This window comes from Lissotriton helveticus, chromosome 1_1 (assembly GCF_964261635.1).
Source record: "Lissotriton helveticus chromosome 1_1, aLisHel1.1, whole genome shotgun sequence".
Classification (NCBI taxonomy): domain Eukaryota; kingdom Metazoa; phylum Chordata; class Amphibia; order Caudata; family Salamandridae; genus Lissotriton; species Lissotriton helveticus.
In genome coordinates, this window is record NC_136057.1 from 1,744,525,123 (window position 1) to 1,744,540,190 (window position 15,068).

Here is a 15,068-nt window from a genome sequence, read left to right on the forward strand (position 1 = left end):
GGGCCTCAAGTATAGGAAAATCCGCCTTTAACTGAGTAATCAATGCCTCAACACAATTCCTGTCCCATATAACAGCCACAAATGCCTTTCCAAGAAGACGGTATGCCTGGACAGTGATCAACTCATACAAACATTTAAAATGCCAGGAGTATCTTTCAGCACATTTTTCCCAGGCCTTAAGCAGCAGTTTATGCTACATTGATTCAGGATCATAGACATTAAAGATTTCATTCCATCTTGCAAAAACCAGTCGCAAAACAAAAATTGATAGCTTTACAGATAGAAGCAAGAGACGTTAGTACAGATTTTCTGTCTACACCCGGTGCCAGTGCCACAAAGGATTAAACTGCTGAAACCAATATTCATAAACTTGCAAATTTGCTTTTGCAGGCAAGTAGAGTAGTAATCACTTGACTAAGTGGTTCCTCAATCCCCCTAGCCTACAATGGTCTCCAATTCCTAAAACCGCTTGCACAAGAAAAGAACCTGTGAACGAGCAAGGTCAGGCTACTCTCAGGAGCATTCAACAGCACAAGTCACCTGCACTTTACAACCAGCTTCAACAGGACACAAGTAAAAAATACCTAACATGGTTTAATCAAAAGAATTGGGCCAACGATGGAGCAAGGAAAGGCTACTTTTAAGAAAATTGGTTTGCTTAAGTCACTTGCACTTTACCTGTGAATGAGCTAAGTCAAGCTTCTCTCTGGAACACTCAACAGCACAAGTCACCTGCACTTTACATACCACTTCAAGAGGACAACAGTTGACAATTCCTAAAGAAGCTTCTTCAAAAGAATGGACCCAATGAAGGAGCAAGGACAGGCTACTTTTAAGAACATTGGTTTGCATAAATCACTTGCACGTTACAACCCGATTCAAGGTGTCCATATTCGCACGAATTAATTGCACTCTACAACACGCAAGAAGAGGTTCTTTCAAAGACTAAACTGGCCTCTATAAACCACACGGAAGGTACCAAAGGCACAATCAGGTCCTGAGGGCACTTACATTTCAACACACAATAAACTCAAACCCTGGAGATTTTTAATTTGCTGATTTTACTGTAAAGAACAGGTTTTAGGCTTTTCCTTCACAACCACAAATGAGTGTATAAGAAATGGTTCTTTCACAGCTGTTCAAAGGGCAGAAATGTTTAATTGATCGCTACCTTGTCAAGGAAAAGCTTTTTAGGTTTTTCTCTCTTGTATTTTAAATGATACATCAGAAACGTTACATATTTTTATTAGGCATTAATAATTAGTAAAAGTGCCCAGAACATTTCGTAAAATATGCCAATAGCATTTGTGCAGCTGAATGCCAAAGTAAGAAAAAAATATATATTTTTGTTTTTTAAACAGGCGATCTAGAGGCTTATTTCACAATGAATTGCATAGTGCCTCTTAAGGCTCTTTAAAAAGGTCCAGGTTTGGATGCAGTAACAGAGCGTGGTACCCAGAGCGTAAGTCTGCAACGACAGCGCCATGTTGATGATTATGTTCATTGTATTTAGTATTTACTCAAATGTCACAACACAGGATAGCAGAAACACTGACGTTTCCAAAGATAAAATGTTTACAAAGGTGCAGCCATTTTAGTTCAAACAATACAGGCTGCTATAAGTAGTGAAATGAAGAAATCAAACCAGAACAAAAGGTGCTTGAGATAGTGGTCTCTGCAGTCTTACCTTCATTACTGGCGTCGGTATCTGTGAAAGATAAAAGATGGGTCAGGATCCATTCACATTAGCGGATGCTTGTGTGTTTTAAGAGCCAAGACTTTCCAGAGCATTTCCACAAGTGCTATTCCTTTCTTTAATGGCTGGACCGGATATTTAGAAAACAATGGCATTTGTGCAGGAAAGTGTACCAGCAGCCAATACAATTAATTCAGGCTTAAAAAGACAATTATCCAAAATATACCAGCCTAGTCAAATTAAGAGCAAGAACCTATAGTCTGCTTTTGGTTAATTACATGACATGTTTGGCAAATGTGAAATTACACTCAATTACAAGAAATGCAAATCTGCCAATTAGCTCAATACTGGAAATGTGTCCACTCAATTTTTGAAGCAAGGAATGATTCATGGAAAAAAACACACACACACACACACACAAGTGCCGCAAACTACTGTTTATCCTCTAGTTGTTAATGCTGTTCTTGGGCTAATATTTTGCGACAAACAGCCACGCAATTACACACCTTAGTGTAATTTGGGGATTTTTGTGTATCAACTGTAATGCAAAATTCACAAAATTACGTTAAGTACACAACAGTAAGTTATATTCTAACAAGGCCTAGTCCCAAATACCACTGCACTTACCTTTGTCAAATCCTTGCATGTCTTATGGACTCTCGTCACTGAATGGCAGTTCATTCACTGATGTCAAATTCGTCCAAAATGGAAATAAACAGTATTGCCAAATTGGCACCTGCCTCCCTTCCCTCAACTATCCATCGCCCTGCCTCACCCAATCACAGGCACCATGAACGCAGCATCGTCAGACAGAAGCCTACAGAAAACTTCAATTAATACGGATACGTTTATCTACAACAGGTATTAGTAATGAATATATATAGAATATGCTCAAATTTTTCATTCCTCACAAGACACTGCTCTCCTGTGCAACCACAACAAATGTAACCATTTACTGGTCTAGCTCCCCCTATATTATTCAGCGTCATAGGACAAAGTACTATATTCTGCTACAAGAACTTGTCACAAGAACTCCCCAGACACACCCATCTTGCAGCACCGCCACCATACGATTTGGTTAGAAGCAATAAAACAAAGCTCTATATCGGCTACTGATCATAAATTGCTCAACTCGCACAATCTCTCTTTAATCTGGGGCCGCTACATGGTCTCACCCAACATTTGCTCAGCCAACAAAAGCTGCTTCGCCAGAACCAGATCTCTATGCAGTATCTAGGTCATGTTCCGTTTAGCTCTTGGGACCCCTATATTGAAAATCTTGGATATTACAAGCGTCTTCACAACTAGCCCATCTCCAGGCTGGAAATGAATAGTTTTAATACAGTGGTATAGACGAATTCTATGTATTGAGGACTTTTATAATCTGTAGATGTTTAACGTCGGCACGTGCCCAGATATCCCATTGTGGGTAATCTAATGCCAACAGCAGATTTGACCTGTCACATAGACTTTTTCGGAACAGGCTTGAGCTTAAAGTCTCAAACCACTTTCCAACAGACCTCTGCAACCCACATCAAGAAAGCTCTGCCTTTACCTTGTTTAACATGGACTAATACTTCCACTCCAAACTTCAGTAATTTGGAACTGGTGCACCATATAACTTTCAACATGCACAATTACACTTTCCTCAAAGGCTTACATGGTTTCCATGCTATGGAAACACATGTACACTCAGTACACTCTCTAACTCTATACTGTATATGACTACAATGTCATCATGGTCGTCAAGAGTCAAGGCAAACTACTCTCTCTCCCTGCCTTCTCCAGTACTCATGGGGGTCCCCCAAGGGTCCGCCCTATCTCCTAGTCTCTTCAACTTTTTCTTGGAACCATTAACTAACTCACTAAATTCTATGAACATTCTCTTCCATATGTAAGTGGACAATATGCAGCTCTATTTGAAAATATCATCCCCTGAAAACATCATCTCACTCAACACTACCCTAACATCTACTCAAAACTGGTTAACTGAAAACTATCTCCTGCTCAACACCTCCAAAACTGAATTCCTGCTCATGTTCCCTTCGAACTACATCCCCAAGCTAGACCTTTGGCTGAGTCACCTCACTGCTTTCATCTGCACTCTTCTCATCATAGACTCAGCCAAATCGCTCTGAGTCACCATGAACAAGCATCTGAATATGAAAATTCATATCAGCAATGTGTGTAAGGGAGCACACCACTTGATGAGGACACTGAGAAATATAAAACCTTTGCTTCCGCAAAATGATTTCAGGCAGGTGGTCCAATCGCTTGTCTTGCTGAGGCTAGACTATGTCAGTGCTACCCTCTGTGGCCTTCCCAAATACACCCTAGCTCCACTAAGGGCATCACTGAACACTGCGGCTAGACTGGTTACAGGCACCAAATGAAATGAGCACATATCCCCAGTCCTAAAATCTCTTAAAGAATGCCGTTCTAGCGCAGAAAGCCCTTCACTCCAAGTTTTTGCGTAAGTTACCTAGGAATTTTGAACTATCCTGTGGTGTAAGAGCCTCAAGAAGCGCCAATACTTTCCTCTTGAAACCACTCACCCCTAGCAAAAAGAGAACTGGTCACCGAGCCTTTTCTGCCGCTGCCCCTAAGATATGGACCTCTGTTCCACTGGAAGTACACCGAATCTCCTCAACGATGGCATTCAAATTGGAAGCATAAAGATTCCTAATGAATAAATTCTTATCTTAAGTAGGCTAGGCTCACCTCCTCGAAGACATTGCTCCTACTACCATTGTACCATCACTTGATACTGCTCTTCTTTACCGCATACTGTGACCCCCTTTATTGCCTGCTTACACCGGTTTATTGTACTAGCCTCCATGGTGCAATTGCCCTGTAATCTATGATCATTCCTGTTTTTCTACTCCTACTTGATGTCAATATTGCATTCATGTCCTTCCTTCCATCCTAATGTAAAGCGCTCTGATATCCTTTGGGATCTTGTTCGCGCTATATAAAACTTTATAAATAAATAAAAATCAATAGTATCAGTATGCCATCAATGATGTCATTTGAAATGTCATCAATGATGTCACTGAAAAAGTTCAGGAGTGATGTAACATGAGGTCATAAGAAGTACATGGCAGCGACGGATGTTGTAGTCCACACATTAAACTTTAGCTGTGGAATTCAAGTGGTTGTTTTTTGTTTTAAAACAGTTTAATCTTACTTGTACACCGAATTAATGGTACTTTAACCTTTGGTATTTTAACTTTAGTGAATTTCAGTTTTTTAACATAAGGGAAGATCTTGTTACTATAAGTAACTATAATGTCACTTTTATCTTTGGCTATGGCTATTCAGTTAACTCTCTTGCTGCACCCAGGGTAAATTTTTGACCCCTTCAAGTCCAACCTGAGCACCTCTTTAAACACATTTTTCCAAAATTGCTGAACGGATTAACATAAAAATCCCACTGAGTAAAGTTCTAGCCTTATGCCAAATTTGGTGCAATTCCATTCAGCTGTTTTGTCAGTATCAGAGAGCAAAGGCTTCTAAGGTAATTGACAGGAGAGATCAATGTTTTAAGACCGTCTTCCCTTTTTCTTTGCCCATGGTTGATGAAAAGGTAAAAACCAAAACTTTCCAGAAAGGAGCAGAGATAGATGAACTTTTTGTTTTGGAAATTTGTATGCAGACTGGCGAGGATTTCTTGGCTTTCAGGATGCTTTATGATGTGCTCTCTTACTGGCATTGTACAATTCAATCAGCTACATCCCTCACCTATGTTCCAGTTTCTGGTCTAATGTTTTCATGTTTTCAGTCTCCGAGATGTGCTACTTGCTGACAACCATGGCCGCGGAGTTTAGTTTTTAAAGCTGTATAAAGTTCAGTGTCCAGAGTTGATAGATATTTTGGGATTGGAGACATGAAGGAGAGCAACAGAGTTTGACAAAGGCGGATGAATGGATTTTGAATAATTGGTCATTCTTTATTAACTCCTTCCGTGCTCATGATGAGCTCAGCTTTTCATGAGGCATGGTGGACGTGTGCTCATGATGAGCTGAGCTCGTCAAGACCCGCTGGGCTAATTCCCCCGCGGTGCTGAGCGTTCCATTAAATGGGCGTGGTCATGACGAGCTCAGCTCGTCATGAGCACAGCGCCACCGTGCAGCGTGATGAGCCAAGCTCGTCACAAGCATGGTGGCGCTGCGGCACCCCCCTCCCCCCAGCGCCGCGGGGGAATTAGCCCCCAGGGAAGGGGTTAAACAGACTACAAAAACGCCCTTCGACATAGGAGTTTAATTTGCTTTCCCGTATAAATAGGTATTAATCTTGTATGTTTAAAATTGGATTTTAAACATAGGTTGGCCAAGATTTAGGTTGAATCTTTTACTCAGGAGTACTAGTGCTGCATTTGAATACAAGATTCAGATTGTAACATGCTGCATGAGACTAGATGATGCAACGTGCTGGATGAAGTCTACAGACGTAAGGTTTTCAACCACTTGTGCAGCCATTGCTTAGGTTGTCCACCAAGAGCTAAAAATCAGCCAAGAACCTTAATCTGTGCAAGAGAGGTTTGGATAAAAGACCCAGTCTGAATTGTATTCAATAATGAGCTGGCTGTATAGTGAGTACATATAAAGAGGGCATTAGAACAGGGCGAAGTCAGCACAGTCACGTGCTTGGAAGATATGTAGTGAAATGATACTACCTAGCGTTCTTATGGTAGACTTGAAGGTTAACAGACTGCCAACCCGTCAACCTCTGACCATTTCACATCTAGGCATAGAAGAACTTGCACATGCGACTAATGGCACTTAGAGCTGTTACAGAGGATCTTCCCATGGAAGCTAGGCCACTGAGATATATCTCTTCTTGTCGTTGGATCACTGGGATGAATACCCAGAGGGATAATAGACAGCGATGTCAGCACAAAGTTGTTGTTGTTGCAAGTCTGATGTCTCAGACACGACTGGTCTCAGAAATCCCTAAATCAGGTAAGCATTATCCACAGAAGAGGTTTAAGAACATAGCAATCCCCGCCAGGGTAGAGTCAACAGCATGGATCATCATTGCCGTTCTGGCCTTTTATCCATTTAGGGTGACCATAACCCTCCGAACTCCCTATCCCATCAGTGGATGGTTCTTACATCCGCAAAGTCTCAAAAGGCTTGAGACTGTTCATTTGAAATTGCTAGTAAATCTGAAATCAGTTTTTACCCCCTAAATTAATTACAGGGTTTGAAATCCTGGACATCTTTGCTTTCCTGATCTGGACTCAATGGAGGCATCTACAATCGAACATTCACTGTTGTCATATAGGGTCACTTTCTTAAATTGGTCTCATCTTTAAAAGTGATTTCGGAAGGGTAGATTATTCCCCACGATCTTAAACCACGCCAGAATCTGGTACCTCCGATGTGCAGCATATTCCTCTAAATGTTTACAAAAACAGAGTTCTGTGTGGAATACTTGAATTAATTCCAGTCACTGGTAATTACTCTGGGTCAAATCCCTGTCAATTACTTTGCTTATATAATGCCATTTCAGTTTGGACCCAGCATTTCCAAATCAGGCTTTACTCTCCTCCAGTAGGAACAGTCCAGCCCAAATGCCAGGCCAGTTCCTCCCTTAACCAGAACAAAATCAACCTAAAGTTTTGCCCTGATTGGAGCTCTGCAGTCTGGTATGGCTTGGTTTCAGTGGCACAGTGAGAACGAGACACATATCTGGGGATATCCATTGCACTATGGGATCACACTGAAGTATACAAAACGGTGATGGGTGGGATCATTTAGCTCAGTTGGCGAAAAGACTAAATTAAATATTTGGCACTAGCTTCATAGTGGCAATGCAATTGCACAGAGTAATTCAGAATGTGTGTTGTAGCACAGAAGCACCTGTATAAACGGCTGGTCTGTACAGGTGTTTGAAAGAAAGACATGTTAACCCGCTTTTTAAAAAATACGGTTCCAATATTGGCAAATGTAGACCTCTTTTAGATTGTTATTGTTATAAACGAACGTGGAAGGTGTTTTGCATATTGGGTCCTTAAAATCTGCTGCACGTGTATGTGCATCTATACGGTTTTAAATCATATTGCTCTTTTATAATCTCACTATGTTTGTATTTCTATGCATATCTTTAATTCCTATGCTATGAATTGCATTTTTATGCTCGTTTTGCACTGTGCGATGATTTTATGGATGCTCAATGCCTCCAAATAAAGTTAATTGATTTGAAAGAAATTATGTTCAGACGATGGTTAGGACCAATTACATCTATTTTATCTTGAAGCCTAGTCTCTTTAAAACTCTACAGCTACCTGGAAGTAGCTCTCAAGTGTGCTTCCCACCCTACTAAATTGGGAGTTTTTGCCTGGTTGCCGAAATATATGTATACCAAAATTAAGAGTGTGTTTGACAAGAAACTGTATTTTCAGAAAACGTTAGCAGATGTTTGGAGAAAAATGGTTTAATTTCTATTTATAGTGATATTTGAATGATAGTAATTTGTCTCCCCAGCACCAGATGCTCTAACATAGCCATGGCTGCAATGCCCCTGCCACCAACGCAGTTAACATATTACCCATGTGGAAGCAATTGACTAAGAATTCCACGTTGCGGTAGGCAACCCTGCCCGATACACTGGGTGATCACTACTAGCTAGCAGTTTTGTAGATGGTGGCCACTAATGTAATCTTGTCTGATGTGGTTACCATGAGAACATTAATTATCATAGTAGCTTGAAATGATTTCATTGAACATAAGTAGCACTTAATGTAGAAAAGGGTGGAGACCCTTCCTCTGGACTAATGAAAGAAAGTTACACTAGCAGTCTAGTGCTCACATTTAATAGACCGGCTATAAAAGAGAAGGAAGTGAGTCTTGGTATCAAAAAGGGAGGATTATTATGAATTTGAGAGACGTTTCACCAGATGGTCGTTGGTCGCTAATCTCACTCTGACCCCATGGGCCGATCATGTAGCCATGTCAAGTGGAAAGCAAGTAACATAAGGCATATTGAAGACCAGGAACCAAGACTAGCTGTCCCTTGAATACAGTGATAGACCACAGGGGAGCACTGCACTGTTTGCATGATGTGACACAGGTTTATGCAATGGAGGCACAAGGAAATGTTCACTTAATTAGCATGGTAATGCACAGGTGGAAACCATTGCAATGTCCTGTTGCCCATTGTCATATTTACACACTAACGGATTGTTGGAAAGGTGATTATTAATAGTGATAAGTAGTGACTTACCACTATCATTGAGGCCACGAACACAATCAAAGGTTCAGTCAAGGTCTCAATAAATTATTCCCTTGCTTAACCCTTGGCAGCTGGCAACGAGCAGGCAGGCGTAACATAGGAGACAGGAGTGTAAAGCATTTAAAATCACCAATACATTAAATAAGTAAGACATAACACTATAAAAATCCCATACCAATTTAAAAACATAGGTTATATTTGTATGAACCAATAGACGCCTGGAGATATGAATTTTTAGAGAAAAAACACTTTCTAGTTCTTAAAAACACATAGTGCCAAATTGGGACATCTGGTTGCACTTGACTGGGACAAAGTCAAAGTTTGAGGCCAACCGTGATGGAGCCCTGGTTGGATGCACTAAGCGGGAGGCCTTGTTCAAAATTTTACCTTTGCAGTTAGTTTTTCTGAAGCTTTTTCTCTCAATGTAGAGGGAGGCTTATCTTTAGGCCGGATTCCATTCAACCTAATCGGCTTGGTTTTCTGTGAGCCTCGTTCATATCCTGAAAGTATGGAGCTTTCAGCAGGACAAACCTGAAATCCAGGCTGGGTCACGTTTGAAGGTTGCCAGCTTGACTCTCGACGTAGAGTCAGTCACCTTATGGAGCATTTTACCAAAAAGTTCCCAAACTTCTAGATCTTCTTCCAGAAGGTCTTCTTCAGGGTTCAAAGAATCCACAACACCAATCCAGGGGTCTAGAATCTTAGAGATGGCCCTTGGGGTGTTGGGACTACAATTCCCACAATGCATCTGGCCAAATCCTAAAACGTACACTGGATGTACTCCAGGATGGGGACGTATTAGTGGAGATGATGCAGGTGGGCTTAGTTCACCTGTAGCTTGCAGGAATTCCCCTCTTTAATCCTTCTTGAGTCAAAGCAAAGTTCTTAGGACTGTAGTCCCAGAAGGCGCAGCAGGTGCAGTCCTATGGAATGCAGACCTTTGGGGTGCAGATCAGGTTTCCAACACAGCAGTCCTTCTCCTTGGAGTTTCAGACAGAAGATCTGAGTTGCTTGGAAACTCTTCCATTTTTATGCAGTGTTCCTGGGTATCAAGCAGGGGACACCCCGGACCAATGGGAAGCTGTTTGCCACCCAGGTGTATGAGCATTTCCTCCAAAGTGTGGTATATTCTTGCCCCAGGAGGCACCATTCTTCCAAAATCCAAAATGGAGTTACGTCTTTCCTTGGAGGTTGCATGAGGCTAAGCCAACCCACTGGCATGACGAAGATTCCCTAACACTCCCCTTCCATCCTCTTTCCTAATCTAATCGGGGCTCCTGTATTGTTGGGAGTGGAGGATGTGCGGGTGAGCCTGTGCTGGCCTAAAGTGTCATTCTCCCTTTGAAGACCAGTTTGGCAGCTCCACTCCCCTTCCTGCCTGTAGCTTCTACAGCTGCAGCTCTCCTCCCATAGGAAATTCATTGGCTCTAGCAGGCTGCTTCACACCTATTTAACCCTTCCGGTGCTGGTGACGGAACCGCTCCGTCACCAGCGTCGGTTGAGCTGTGCTGGTGACGGAGCGGTTCCGTCATGGCCCGCCCAGCTCGATAGAACGTTCATGCGCGGCACGAATTCCGCGCCTGCGCTGAGCGTTCTATTGAGCGGGGCGGGCCGTGACGGAACCGCTCCGTCACGAGCACAACTCAACCGACGCTCGTGACGGAGCGGCTCCGTCACGAGCATGCGAGCGCCGCGCGGCCGCCCAAATTCTTTAGCACTGCGGCGGAATAGCCGCCGCAGTGAAGGTGTTAAAACAGCTTGGCTCAGCCTGGCAGAGGCTAGCCAATCAGGAGAGAGCAGCTGGAAGGCTGGATTTTGACTTACAGAAAATAAAGTTTAATAACGTATTTTCTGTTTTAGTTATTATAAATCTAACAGCGGCAAGTTGATGGATTTATCATAACTAACATCTTGATACCTTGAATGATATTTTATCTCGCTCCTATTAATATTTATACTTAAATAAAATATTCCAATGCTAGCTTATGGAGCTCATTATCTACAATGGGGGAAATCAAATTGACAGATTTTTCCTCACCAGGGCTTATAAAACATTTTAAATCATTCCTACTTATAGTTACAAGGCACCCTACCCCTGGGGCACTTAGGGGAGACCGTAGGGGGTGACATGTGTATAAATAAGGTAGATTACTACATTAAAAAAATATTCAAATGAATCACTCGTAGCATGTGTAATTTTGCAGCAACACACAAGCATGGATGCATGAAAAATGCAATTTACAGCTATTACACGTGCTGATGGAAAGCCAATGCATATAAATGCAGTGTGTGAGGTGTATTCCTCTTGCCAGTGTAGGCTCCAAAACTTTATTTCAGAGAATGCACAGTGGCTCTTGTAATCCCAATGATAAAGAGTTCAAATAGTGAATGCTGAAAGTTAGTATGGGGAGATTGGAGGTTTTAAATTAATTGGAAATGAGGAAGAGTTGGATGTATGCTTCAGTGTCCAAAGCAGGATACCGTGAATTGTTTTGTGTTATAATTTTTTATTAGCATTTCATATTTAAAGACAATTTCATATATAAATATAACAATATCTCAATCCATCCATGAAATAAATACCAAATTACATAAACATCGTATTCCAATATGTTATGAAAAAGAGAATAAATATATGATATATTATACAATAAAGTTATTCAGACATTCATTAACTGAAGAGCACCATCAGTAAAACATTGCATTGAAAGTGAGAAAGCCATGGATCGTGACAAATCAGAAAATATCTATACTATACAATATAAAATTAAAAGAAGAGGATAAGAAAGCTATATGTACATAATGTGAAAGAAGACAATGTCATCAGTCTAAGTGTGGAAGCCGAAATCTATTATGATCTACATATCATAATATCAGTACAATTGAAAACAGAGCTGCAAATATATCTAATAACAGTAGCAAATAAATTGTAATAGAGAAGAAGAAGAAATGAAAATAAAGTATAATAGATGAGTTAAGGTGAAGAAGTGTGTTGTAAAGGAGGTAGAAGGATGATTTCCCATAGAAACATCATCCATGGTGAGGAAAGGAGCCCAGATTTGATTAAACAAATCCAGTTGATTATTTATATTATATATAAGTCTTTCATGGGAGGCAGTTTGTATCATTGCTGTAAGCCAAATTTCTGGTGAAGGTGGAGATGGAGATTTCCATAATCCAAGTATGCAAATTTTAGCAGTGGCTAATGCGGTGTGCATAAGTCTACTCTGAGGTTTGGAAAGATGTGGAAATATTCTAAAATCATGCAAAATAATTTTTGAACTGAAAATGGTAATTGCAATGAGATAATACGACATAACGTCTGTCCAATATAGTTCCAATAAGATTGAATCAAGGGACAACTACATAAAATATGTATGATATCGCAGCCATAGCTATCACATCTCCAACAATTAGTATGTGGAAGTAATCCTGCTTTGTTCAGTTTTACTGGAGACCAATGCCAATCATGAAGTAGTTTAAATAAACAGAATTTTAATCTGGCTTCTCTTGTACCTTTAGCTAAATTGAGCAGTAAATCCGTCCATTCTTGATCACTATAAGCAATTGATAATCGTGATTGCCATTTGTCTTTAAGATGATTAGTCATGGGATGAGAGAATAATTGTGATGTGAATATTTTATATATTCCTGATGTAACTCCCTTACATTTCCCCCAAATAGATTAAGATATTAGAGGTGAAATTTGCAGAACATAAGGAGGTGCACCAAGAATTTTTTTAAGACAAGTTTTAAGCTGTATATAATTTTGTTTTTGATGCAATGAAATTCCAAACTCATTTGCTAAGGAATCAAATGACTTAAAATTACCATCGTGCAAAAGTTGTTCTAATGTGACAATTCCAGCTGCTTGCCATTGAGGCCAGAGAATAGCTTTACCTTTGATTCGGATACCTGCATTATTCCAAATTGGGGCTTTATTCTATGTGCTTTTTGCCAAACCTTGCACATTTCAGCCAATAAAGGATGGTGAGGGTCCGAACGACTGGTGCCTGTGCCATATAAGGCCGATAAACCCATGTCAGCTGATAGCAAATATCTCTCTACATGCACCCATTGTGGTGCACTAGAGACATCCGCCACCAAATACGATAACTGGGACAAGTGTAAGGCCATAGAGTAGTGCTCAATGGAGGGGAGACTCAATCCTACTGTAGAGTGATGTGCTTTAAGTTTGTGTATCGCTAAACGGGGCTTCATGGACCCCCAGATAAAGGATTTAATTTTAGAATCAATGTGGCATAGGGTAGATAAGGGGATAATAAGTGGAAGCATCCCAAGTGTGTAAAGAAAACGGGAAAGCGTGACCATTTTCACAACTTGGACTCTACCCCATAGAGATAAACCCAAAGATTTCCATTTGTCGAAGTCTCGCTGCATCTGGGAAATTAAGGGACCCATATTATCTGCGACCATGTTCTCTGCCCCTTTATTTACTAATATCTCTAGATATTTAAGACGAGATTGTTACCGTGAATTGTTTTGGTGTGCAGAACCATGATAGTTTAAAGTTAAACACACCTTGTGAGGGTGCTAGAGAAACATTATTTGGGTGGCAGAAAGTAGACACTTGGCAACAATCATTCGGTCCTTTTGTGGTGTTTATGGCCTTTCAACTAGAGTTTCATTGGTTAGATTCAGTAGAGACACAGCTAACCACCATCTACACATCTTCTGAACCCGCCTGGAGGAAAGGTTGGGTGTCACTTGTGAATGTATGTTATTATAGCTTAATATAGCGCAAATGACTCACACCAGTAGTTGTATCTCAGCACTCCACTAACACAAGGCTTATCAACTGATTAAAACAACCAGGTAGCATTACAGAGAGTCTTTATATGTGGGTAGAGTAGATTTGGAAAAGACTTGTGCAGTAGTATCAATTACAGTGACGCCACTCATCTAAAAAGAAGTAGAAGACTCATGTCACAGTGCGTATGGGTGCAAAACTATTTCCTGTAGCCACAGTTCATTGAATTGGCACATATATCCTAGCACTATCAAGTAATTTCGTCCTATGGGGCTTGCAGAGATGTGGTGCTGTTAATCAGGTGGAAAGCAACCAATGAGAAGGAGTATGTGCAACTATAGTTCTTAACCTTGAATAAAGGAGACATTTATCCAGGACAGACAGCGATAATGACTTGCAATGAGGTGAACATCTGATTGGCAGATATTTAGGAAAATGATTTTCTTATTTACATGGTCACTGCCGGGTGGTTTTCTTCAGTGATGGAAAGGGAAATGACTTACTTGGGGGGTGGGGAATCATTTGAGGCCCGATTAAGAGTTTCGGTGGTGCAGAGGCGGCCGGTACACCACCGCCGCAGCCTCACACCGCTGAGATTCGCCGCCACCTGCCAGATTACAAGCTATTTGTAATCAGGCAGGCGGCGTGGCGTTCCCAGGATGGTGAATCTTTCAAAAGAGGCACTGCAATGGGAACCCCTTACAGTATAGTCCATCCATGCCATGCAGGAACTCTGGTGCATGCACACAGGGCGGCACATGTTACACCCCCCTATGTGCATGCAGAAGCGAAGGAGGCTCAGGGAGGCCCTCTAGGTCCCCCTTTGTTTCCTCTCCGACCTGGGTTGCCAGGGAGTAGAAACCTCACCACCGGCAGAGAGGAAACCCGTAATTTGCTTGGCAGGACCCACTGGCCGCCGCACCACCTCCAGGGAATGGCGGTCCCAGGGTGGTTCGATCGCCCAGCTCATAATGTTGTGGTCTTATCACAAGTGTGGTAGTGGCTGGACCGCCACCGCCAAGCACCATGGGTCTGCCAGTCCTCGGACCGCCAGCCTTGTAATTTGGCCCATATTATTGTGAAGTCTAGGGCTTGTGTTTTTAGCAAAGTAGCTACCAGTATCTGTTTGTGCTGGGAAGGTAAATGTTGGTGAACAGATATCAGTTGATTATTGTGCAGCATCTATTGAATTATGTACGGGAGCATGAGTCTCCTGCAACTAACATCCCTACCACTTCCTACAGTTATATAAAAAATAAATGAACACTGCAACCACATGCACAGTAGCATTGTGGCGTTTCAAAAGACAACATTGCACGTAGACACAGTCATTTTGAACTCACTCAAAAACGTTGCTATTTGAAG

General features: G+C 41.4%; 1 protein-coding gene across 1 annotated transcript in view; it reads right to left on the bottom strand.

Annotated features, from left to right (window-relative positions):
• Nucleotides 1–15,068, bottom strand: part of LOC144765217 (butyrophilin subfamily 1 member A1-like) — an 84,253-nt gene that overhangs the window by 53,309 nt on the left and 15,876 nt on the right. The window contains exon 4 of the mRNA XM_078650318.1: nt 1,688–1,708. Within this exon, the coding sequence (XP_078506444.1) occupies nt 1,688–1,708 (21 nt within the window). The remainder of the gene's footprint in view (nt 1–1,687; nt 1,709–15,068) is intronic.